We start from the raw sequence: 11,483 nt of genomic DNA on the forward strand, positions 1-11,483 counted from the left end.
ATCCAGCTACAGCTGATAAAAAAAAAAAAGAAAAAGGAAGAAAAGAAAGAAAGAGAAAGAAAGAAAGAAAGAAAGAAAGAAAGAAAGAAAGAAAGAAAGAAAGAAAGAAAAGATAGTGAGTCTAAATATAATGTATACACTGCATGCAATTTGGGTAATTTTGGTGTGTCTTGACTGGTCACAAAAACATAGCTTCTAGAAGGTAAATGAGAGCATCTTTGGCTAACTAAATCTGCAAAATGAATATCTATATGCAAAATAATATTTTAGATCCCAACCTTACACTAACCTCAAAAAATAATGTAAAATTAAAGCAAAAACATAAAATAGCTAAAAATAAAACTTAAGTTATAAAACTCTTAGAAGAAAACATCGGTATAGTTTCGTGACAACTGATTTGGAAATGATTTATTGGTTATGACAAAGCACAGACAACAAAATAAAGACTAGACAAGTAGGACTTCATAGAAATAATATATATATATATATATATATATATATATATTTTGCAATGAACAATAGTATCAACTATGTACAAATTATATTTCTGATAAGGATTGATATCAGAACACATATATTACTCCTACAGCTGAAAAACAAGAATAAAAACAATCTCATTAAAACATGGGCAAAGACTTGTATAGAAATTCCCATAAAGAGGATATACTGATGACCTATAAGCACATAGTAAGTTATTTAATTATTAGAGAAATGCAACACAAAACCACAAGTTTTTGTCATTATTTCATTATAATGAGATAAAGTATGAACAATGTATGATTTGCTTATTGAGGTACTTAGAATAATCAAATTCTTAGAGACAGAAATTGCAACAGTAGTTGTCATATGTGGAGAAAGAGTTAATAGGGAGGTATTTATTTTATTATTTTTATTTTAATATACTTGGTACACAATATTACTTTAGTTTCAGGTATACAACATAGTGATTTTACAAGTTTGTAAGTTATGCTATGCTCACCACGAGTGCAGCTACCATCTGCCACCATACAAATCTATTACAATATCATTGACTTATTTCCCATGTTGTGCCTTTTATTCCTATGACCTATTCATTTCATAACTGGAAGCCTGTATTTCCCATTCCCCTTAACTAATTTTTCCCATTCCCCTCTTCACATCCCCTCTGGCAACCATTAGTTTGTTCTCTGTATTATAGATCTGATTCTTCTTTTTGTTTGTTTATTTAGATCTATATATGAGTTAAATTATATGGTATTTGTTTTTATCAGTCTGACTTACTTCATTTAGAGCAACACCTGCTAGGTCCATCCATGTTGTTGCAAATGGCAGAATCATATCCATTAAGGAAAATGATTCAAAATATAGAGAGAACTTAAATAACTCAACACCAAGAATCCAATTAAAAGTTGGACAGAATAGGGGCACCTGGGTGTCTCAGTTGGTTGGACATCCAACTTCAGCTCAGGTCATGATCTTGTGGTCTGTGAGTTTGAGGCCCATGTTGGCTCTCTGTTGACAGCTCAGAGTCTGGAGCCTTCTTTGAATTCTGTGTCTCCCTCTCTGCCCCTCCCTCGCTCATGCTCTGTCTCTGTCTCTGTCCGTGTCTCTCTCTCTCTCTCTCCTTCTCTCAAGAATAAATTAACATTATTGTTTTTTCAATGGACAGAATCAGTGAATAGACATTAGGCCAAAGAAGTAGTATTGATGGACAACAGATACATAAAAATTTACTCAACATTACTAATCATCAGGAAATGCAAATCAAAAACCCCGTGGTAGTTATTATTTTTAATGGGTATACAGTTTTAGTTGAGGAATATGAAAGTTCTAGAGGTGGGGGGTAGTGATTGTTGCACAACATAGTAAATTTACTTAATACCACTTACCTGTATATTAAAAATGGTTAAAACAGTAAATTTTTGTTTATGTATATTAACAAATTGAAAATGGTAATTAAAGTGTGCCTGGGTGGCTCAGTGGGTTGATCATCTGACTTTGGCTCAGGTCATGATCTTGTGGTCTGTGAGTTTGAGCCCCACATTGGGCTCTGTGCTGACAGCTCAGAGCATGGAGTCTGCTTAGGATTCTTTGTCTCCCTCTGTCTCTGCCCCTCCCCCACTAATGCTCTGTCTCTCTCTCTCTCTCTCTCTCTCTCTCTTTCTCTCTCTCTCTGTCAAAAATAAATAAACATTTTTAAAAAATGGTAATTAAAATATTACATAGTCTGCGTGCCCCTGGGTGGCTCAGTCAGTTGAGTGTCTGGATCTTGATTTCTCCTCAAGTCATGATCCCAGGGTCATGGGGTTAAGTCTTGCATTGGGCTCTGCAGTGAGCATGGAACCTGCTTGGGATTCTCTCCCTCTGTCCCTCTGCCCCTCTCTCAAACTTGCATGCTCTCTCATTCCTTCTCTAAAAAAATTAATGCATAAATATAAATAAAATGTGAAATAGTCTGATATACTGTTTAATGCAAAATGCTTGAACATGTGGTAAGAATTGACACTCAAAAACATTTTAAGAAACAGTTTAGTAGAATCTATTAAAAATTGATATGACCATATCATATATATACTAATTACCTTTCAAGAGACTTAGTCAAAGAATCATGTACGTACATCCACAGGCAAAGTATATAAAATAATGTTAATCATAAAGTTACATATGATGGTGAAAATAAACTTGCCAAAATATTGAATATCCATAATATTTAATAGTATGCTATTACATAAAACAGGAAGCCATGTGAAATATTGTTGTGCATAAAATGTAATTTTCTAAATTATGCATGGTGAATATCAGATGTTGCATTTTTATGATTATGTATGCAAAGTCACAGGATGTGTATTGGATTCACATTCCAAATCTTGCACCTCCTATGGTCCCTAGGAAGACAAGTGGGAGTGAGATAAGTTTCACTTTAATTATGGTTTCCTACATTGCTTGGTATTTTACATGGATAACATTTGCATGTATACCCGTGTTAAAAATGAAAAACAAAAAACAAACAAACAAAAAAAACCAAACCATAGAACTGGAAGGAAATAAAGCAAAATAGCATCCATGACTTAATGTATGGTCCTCAATCAAAATTTCAATTCTTGAATTCAAATGTTCTCTTTCCATTAAAATCTTCATTTCATAACACATCAATATATAGAAAGGCACATCCTGAAACTATTTGTAGACTTGTTGTAATATGCTTAGCATGGAAAATTGCAAGAAGCAAATAAATTGTCTTCCTGAGTTGTCATAGGTCTGGGTTTTAAGGTTGCCTTCTGGTTCCTCACGGGATGCTCACTACAGTCAAAAACTTGGTAATTTCTTCTAATTAATTCCCATTCCATTTATGCAACTACAATCTCATGTGAAAGTCATAAGATTATTAAACTTGAACAATGTTGGAGACTGAAATAAAGCTTGCACCTCAGCAATTACACATGAATTGTAGAGATAATCAAGCATGGCTGATTGTGGAAAAAGCAGCTATTATGAATGAAAGTATCTTCTCAGAGAAGATACCTAAGACAAAATATTTCTTTCACACATATGAGAACACAGAATTAAGGGATGGAACAGAAATATGTGCCACATCTCAAAGTACTTACTTGGCTCTTCTCACTTTATACTGAACTGTTACATTTAATGAATGGTAAGAAAGAAAAAAGTACATACTTTTAGGGGTAAATTTGCTCAAGGTTTTTTTTTTTTCCTGTGTCCTCAGGAAGAAGGAATTTTAACGTTGCTATGTATATCACCTGTAATAATTGGTGAGGATATTGTTCACCATTCTGTTTCAAGAACTAAGGGGAATGGAGAATGTTCCAATTATCGAACTTGTTGTCTCTGTATTCCTAGACCACCTATGTTTTGCTTAAATGAAAGTTAGAATCAAGGAGACAACAGATTATAGAAGTAGCCTTGACTCATTATTAAGGAAAGTGAGGGAGACATAGAAGCCACAGCAGGCTCCAGGTTCTGAGCTGTCAGCACAGAGCCCAATACAGGGCTCCAACACATGAACCATGAGATCATGACCTGAGCTGAAGTTGGACGCCTAACAGACTGAGTCATCCAGACACCCTTATATTTTTATTTTATTTATTTTTTGGTCAAGAGCAGTATTTGGCCAATGATCTCTAGAAGGAGTCATCATAGAAGGTAACTTTATTTTTGTTTTTTTCAGCTGCACCTGTGAAGTATGTTAGCTACGTCCTAGAGAGATTTGTCTGAAAGGATTTATGACTCTCTGTTAGACTCCTAAGGCTATATATATATATATATATATGTATTTGTTCTACTAGCCAACACTCGGAACTTTACTGGATTTTCTGCCTCTTTAAATTGTCCTTAAAGCCAACCATATTTCATTGACCTCTGAGTAAATATCTCAATATGGATGGTAGGGGGCTATGTGCTCATTGACCTCTGTGTAAATATCTCAATATGGATGGTAGGGGGCTATTGCTGTATGCTGTGTATCTCTATGCTGGTATTCTGATGAGCTACACCTCACTCAGAACCAAACATTGCCAAAGGTCAAGTAAAGATGATATGACAATATCTGAAAGGACTAGTTATCAGTGTCATCTTTATTTCTGCAGATAAGAATTAGCGTGGCTGAGAAATAAGCCACCATGACCAACATAACAAGATTCTTGCTCATGGGATTCTCTGATGATCAGGTGCTACAGAGACTTTATGCTGCATTCCTCTTCCTGGTTTACCTAGCAGCACTAATGGGGAACCTCCTCACTTTCACCCTCACCACCATTGACCAGCATCTTCAATCCCCCATGTTTTTTTTCCTAAAGAATTTGTCTTTGATTGATATCTGTTACATTTCTGTTACTGTCCCCAAATCTGTCATGAACTCTTTGACCAACAGCCATTCCATCTCTTTCATAGGATGTGCCTCACAAGTTTTCCTTGTTATTTTTCTTGCTGGCACAGAGTACGCCCTTCTCCTAGTGATGTCCTATGACCGCTATGCTGCCATCTGCTGTCCTCTGCACTATGAGACAATCATGAATAGAGGTGCCTGTGTGCAGATGGTGACAGCATCATGGTTTAGTGGGTGTGTCTATGGATCCATTCATGCTGCAGGAACATTTTCTGTTCGTTTCTGTGGTTCCAACATAGTGCACCAATTCTTTTGTGATGTCCCATCACTGCTCACACTTGCTTGTTCTGGACAGAAAACTCTAGAATATGCATTTATAATTGGTAGTTGTTGTTTTGGGTTTATATGTTTTATTTTATTGATTGTATCCTATGTTCACATTTTTTCTACCGTTCTAAGAATCCCATCTGCAAATGGGAGAGGGAAATGTCTTTCCACCTGCCTGCCCCACCTCACCGTGGTGACACTGTTTATCCTTTCTGGAAGTATCACATATTTAGCTAAAAATTTTAAATCTTCATCTTCAGTGAAAGTGTTGATATCAGTGCTTTACACTGTGTTACCCCCCATCATGAATCCTGTCATCTACAGCCTCAGAAACTGGGATGTGCAAATGGCCTTGGGCAAACTGATATCTGGGAAACTGTTCAGGATACCTTTTTAAATTTAAATACGTAAAATTTCATTAAAATGAATAATTTTATTGACAATAATTGTTTCCAAAGAGATGCCTCCATTTCCCTTTGCAGGTCCAAAAAAACTCCGTAATTTGTTGCCTAACAAGGTACCAGGGTAAAATTTAACTGTCTTATGTAGTGGTCTAGGGTGTTGAAAATTTTTAATTAAATGGTTCTTTCCTGTTTTGATTGTATATCACAGTATTTTACTAGGGTAACATTCTAAATGATTTGTATTTATCATAGTATTCATAAGCGCATTATGATCACATAATCTTTTCAGGGTAGTCACAAAATATGGCACCTTTTACTTTTATTCTAGGAATATAGTTCATATTTAAAGTAAAAATGAGGTTTCATATTTTTTAAATTATTCGTAAGTATCCAGGTTTACTTACTAAATGGCAAGTTTGTACTCGTTGAGCATTGAAAAAATTCTTTTTTGTTTTCTCAAGTTATTTGCATAAATCTTAAAATTTGAACTTAGAGAATCTTTTTGGTTATGCTAGTTAAATATTTTTTTGGTGGGTATCAGAGGAAATCCATCAAAGGAGTAGTAAAATTGCTGTGGTTACTGTTCATTCAAGAATTAAGAATATCTAAAGATGATGATGACAGCATTCATCTGAAAGACCTGGTTCAAAACAGAATTTCAATAGGAACGCTTTATTTTGTTATAAATAAATTTAAAATTACCCAACATTGAAATGATATCGAACACATCTCTTAAATCTCTTCTTTTTCTTTTCTTCTTTTGTTCTTTTCTCATTCCTCAATCATTTTTTTTATTCCTGTTATTTATTGTATTTGTATCATTTTTATTTTTTTCTTTATTTCTACTTTTTTTTCCTTTTTTGATCTTTTCTTTTTCTGTTCAAAAATAAATTTACTTTTTCTTAAATCTACTCAATTATGAATTCCTCTCAAACTACTTTATAATCTACCTCTCTTCCCACTCAGATAACCTTACTACTTACAAAAAACATAATACTTCTACATTTTTTGTGATAATCTTGGTATAGAAATAAGGACCACTGAATCTGAGCCCAAGTGTTACCCTTGCCTATTTAACCTCCCTCCAGTGGATGAAGATGGCTTAAGCTTGTTATATATTTATATGTGTATGTGTGTATAACACGTATAACAATGCTTTATTTTAATCTATATCTATCTATCTATCTATCTATCTTTCTATTTAGGATATATATATTTATGTTATGTATGTATGTATATAATGTATAATATTAATATATTATGATATATTATAATTATATAATAATATAATATAATTTATGATATATTATACTTATAAATATAATATAATATATTATATTATAGAATAATATATATATTCTTTCACTTCTCTGTCATTTTAATGTAATAACTTAAAAGCATTATTTCTTGAGCATTTTTAAACCAGATTTAGGGAGAGAATATTTAAGCAAAATACTGAGTTTTCATGTTTATTTGGAAATATATAACACCTTTTGATCATTATATATTCAATTTACAATTATTTAATTTAAAATTTTAGGCTTTCCTGATGTTGCACTCAATTTTTTCTGCTTTATGTTCACTGTATTCTTCCAGTAGTTCTGGGTGTTACTTGGTGTAATTTGGATTCGTGTGCTCTCTCTTTCAGCCATATTAAATAACTCAACAATAATTTTCTCACTTTTCGAAAAGTATATCTAGGAACTGAGCACTTCTTACAAATTACAATATTACCAATCAGAGTTGCACCCCTTATCACCTGTCATTCTGATTTTGTCATAGTAGAGACATTGTGTACTGCCTTTCTCCCTCTCCTTCCTTCAGTTCATTCTAGACTTAGAGACTTAGAGCTAAGTAAGGGTAGAACCAACACTAATGTCTCCTTGAGTCACATAAGGATAAGCCAAACCCTGTGTTCTCCGTTGTTTTTTTTTTAATATATGAAATTTATGGTCAAATTGGTTTTCATACAACACCAGTGCTCATCCCAAAAGATGCCCTCTTCAATACCCATCACCCACCTTCCCCTCCCTCCCACCCCCTATCAGCCCTCAGTTTGTTCTCATTTTTTAAGAGTCTCCTATGCTTTGATTCTCTCCTACTCTAACCTCTCTTTTTTTTTTCCCTTCCCCTCCCCCATGGGTTTCTGTTAAGTTTCTCAGGATCCACATAAGAGTGAAAACATATGGTATCTGTCTTTCTCTCTATGGCTTATTTCACTTAGCATAACACTCTCCAGTTCCTTCCACGTTGCTACAAAGGGCCATATTTCATTCTTTCAACAATAGCCAAATTATGGAAAGAGCCTAAACGTCCATCAACTGATGAGTGGATAAAGAAATTGTGGTTTATATACACAATGTTCTCCATTGTTTTTCACCGTTGGTGCTTCTCGTGTTTGAATTATCCCACTCAAATGTAGTGTTCCCAGGGTTCAGATGGCAAATATACCTTGTCCTTGATGCTTCCCCTGGCTGGAATGCTTTTTTCCCAGGTATGTGTTCAGCTTCATCTTCCTTTTACTAAATATTTTCTTTGCTTTGTAAATGCTGAATGAAATAGAATTCTGTGTGTGTAATTCTTGTCTGTGATCCATAGTAAAATTTGATGACTCTAAGTTCAAGTAAACACAAACCAAAGATTTAACCAACCTAACACACAATGTGATTAGTTCTGTTGAGTACAGATGAATGACTACATTACAACACAAATCTAGAACTAGTATGATTTTGTGAGTTAATTTGCACCAAATTAATAATTAGTATGTTTCTTTTGATAGTGGATTTCTGGGATTTTATTTGGAGATGCTGGTCATTTTTATAACATTGATATTGAGGGGAAAATTGTTAACAATAACACTGAACCTACCACTCTATACTGACAAATTATTTAATAAATTTAATTAAAATATATTTTATGTGATTTGAAAGGAGACTATTAATTCCTCTAAACATAGTAACATAAATTCTGAACATTGGATTCATTACCTGATTAACAAATTACTTTTATGTTTGTTATTACATTTCCCCAACATGTGCTCAGATATTTCAATGTCATATGTAAGTCAATACAATTTCTTAAAAATATATATTTTACTATATAATATGGAAGTCTATACATATATCAAAGGCTATTGATATATCTATAGTCCCTAACCAACTCTTATAAAGAGATTATTTCTAGTTTATGGTTGTTATGAATAAATGCCCAAATAATTTTGTACATGTAAAATTTTATTTGCATTTATGATGACATTTAGGACAGCTGTATAAAAGTAGAATCTTTTCCCCTCAATATCAAAGTTATAAAAATGGTCAGCATCTCCAAAAAGATCCCAGAAATACGCTATGAAAGGAAATTTGACCATAAATTTCATAGCATATTTAAGGCAAAATAATTGCCTTAAAACTATAGATTGTTTTGGGTAGCATGGACATTTTAACAATAATAATACTTACAATCCATGAATACAGAATAACTTTTATTCGTGTTTGATTTAACTTCTTATATCAATGTCGTAGTTTCAGTCTGGAAGTCTTTCAGGTCCTTGGTTAAATTTATTCCTAGATATTCTATTCTTGTTGATGCAATTGTGAAATTGTTTTATTAATTTCCCTCTCTGACAGGTGATTGTTATGGTATAGAAACACAATAAAACTTCACATATTGTGTGCTGCAGTTACTCTGAATTTAATTATTAGTTCTACTAATATTTGTATAATCTTTAGAGTTTTCTATAATAATGTCATGTTATTTGCAAATAGTGAAAGTTTGTTTCCTTTCAGATTTAAATACCTTTACTTTTTCTTTACTAATTTGTGTAAGATTGCCAGGTCATGTTGAATGAAAGTGGTGAGAGTGGTGAATATGATGTTAGCTTTAGCCTTGTAATATGTAACCTTTATTACTTACAGGAATCTTCCTTCTATACCAAATATATTGACTTCTTATCATGAATGGATGTCGAATTTTGTCAATTATATTTTTCTGCGTCTATTTAAATAATCATATGATTTACATACTTGTGTTACTGTGATGTATCACACTGATTGGTTTGATGATGTTGAATCATCCTTGCATCCCTGGAATAAATCCCCTTGATCATGGTACATGATTATTTTAATTCACTGTTGAAAGTTTTGTTAATATTTGATTTAGCAATGTGTCTATTAATTCCACTGTCCATTTTGCAAGTGGATTTTTTTTGCTTTTGAGTTGTATGAATTTTGTACATATTATGGATATTAACATTTTATCAGATAACATGATATGCAAATATTTTCTCCCATTTTGTAGGTCATTCTTTCATTTCATTGATTACTTGCCATACAAAATCTTTTTAGTTTTATGTAGTCAATACAATTATACTAGGGGGCATTAACAACCAACTGATATCAATGAACAGATCATTTAAACAGAAAATCAACATGTACACGATGGTTTCGAATGACACACTGGACCAGATGGACTTAAAACAAACACTCAGAAGATTCCATCCTAAAGCAGCAGAATGCACATTCTTTTCTTTTCTTTCTTTTTTTTTTTTTCTTTTGCATCTATACTTATCAGGGAAATTGGCCTATAGTTTTATTTTCTTGAAATGTCCTTGTCTGTTTTTTCTAGTTATTTTTTAAAATTTTCTTAATTTTGTTTATATATTGAGAGAGAAAGAGAAAGCACAAGTGCAGGAGAGGCAGAGAGAGAATCCTAAGCAGGCTCCATGCTGCCAGCACGGATGGGGCTTGAACTCTGCTATAAGATCATGATCTGAGCCATAACCAAGAGTTAATTGACTGACCCACCCAGGTGCTCCTGTACTTGTATGATTTTGATACAGTCAAAGAAACTAGACTTTAAAACAAAGAATGTGAAAAGAGACAACAAAGGGAACGATATAATTATAAAAGGGACATTCCAACAAGAATATCTAACAATTGTATATACTTATGCACTCAGGATGAGAGCACCCATTTGAAACAAAAATAATAGTAAACATAAAGGAACTAATTGCTAATAACACAATAATATTAGGGGGCATAAACAACCCACTTACATCAATGGACAGATCATCTACACAGAAAGTCAACAAGGACACAATGGCTTTGAATGGCATACTGGAACAGATGGATTTAAAATATATGCTCAGAACATTCCATCCTAAAACAGCTGAAGGCACATTCCTTTCTTTTTTTTTTATTTTAATGTTTATATATTTATTTTTGAGAGAGAGAGAGCAAGCATGTGTGGGGGAGGGACACAAAGAAAGGTAGAGAGAGAATCCCAAACAGGCTCTGCACTCAGCACAGAGGCTGACATGAGGGTCTATCTCATGAACCATGGGATCATGACATGAGCCAAAATCCAGAGTTGGATGCTTACTGACTGAGTCACCCAGGAGTCCCTGAATGCCGCCCCTTCTTGACACTTTTGCTAATAGCAGCTCATTAGTCTGACTAATTGAGTGGCACAATATTTCATCATAGTTTCTGACTAGTAAGAATTTTCTTGCAGTCATCCCGAGGCTCATGAGAGGTCTCGTTCTTCATTTCAATCAAAGGTCACCTTGTTAATTTTTCCTCCTCCATCAGAATCATTTTCTGAAGGATCCCACGTAATAAGGTCCTAATTGTCTTGAGATATAATAGTTCTCACTTTAGTAGTGGTAATCTGTGCCCACATCATTGTCATCTTACATGCTATATTTTCCAAGCATTTCTCCTATCATTGAATTATTTTGTATGTAATGTCTGTATTGGAGGAACATGCAGCTTTTATATCTCTTTCTAAAGACAACATTTTCCTAGCCTATCCCAATTTTGTCCTTACTTGTGATACCTTTTTTGTGGCATTCATAACACACAGAGCAATGGTCAACCTACCACTTACAATAACTCGCTCACTTTTTCTTCTCCATTTTCCCTTCCTCACTG

General features: G+C 33.6%; 1 protein-coding gene across 1 annotated transcript; it reads left to right on the forward strand.

Annotated features, from left to right (window-relative positions):
• The first annotated feature begins 4,616 nt into the window (after positions 1 to 4,616).
• Positions 4,617 to 5,546, forward strand: LOC109259540 (olfactory receptor 14A16-like). Its single transcript, XM_019437140.2, has one exon. It carries the CDS (start codon positions 4,617 to 4,619, stop codon positions 5,544 to 5,546), a length of 930 nt encoding a protein of 309 aa, XP_019292685.2.
• The last annotated feature ends 5,937 nt before the right edge of the window (positions 5,547 to 11,483 follow it).

This window comes from Panthera pardus, unplaced genomic scaffold (genome assembly GCF_024362965.1).
Source record: "Panthera pardus isolate Hobbes unplaced genomic scaffold, ASM2436296v1 HiC_scaffold_1, whole genome shotgun sequence".
Classification (NCBI taxonomy): domain Eukaryota; kingdom Metazoa; phylum Chordata; class Mammalia; order Carnivora; family Felidae; genus Panthera; species Panthera pardus.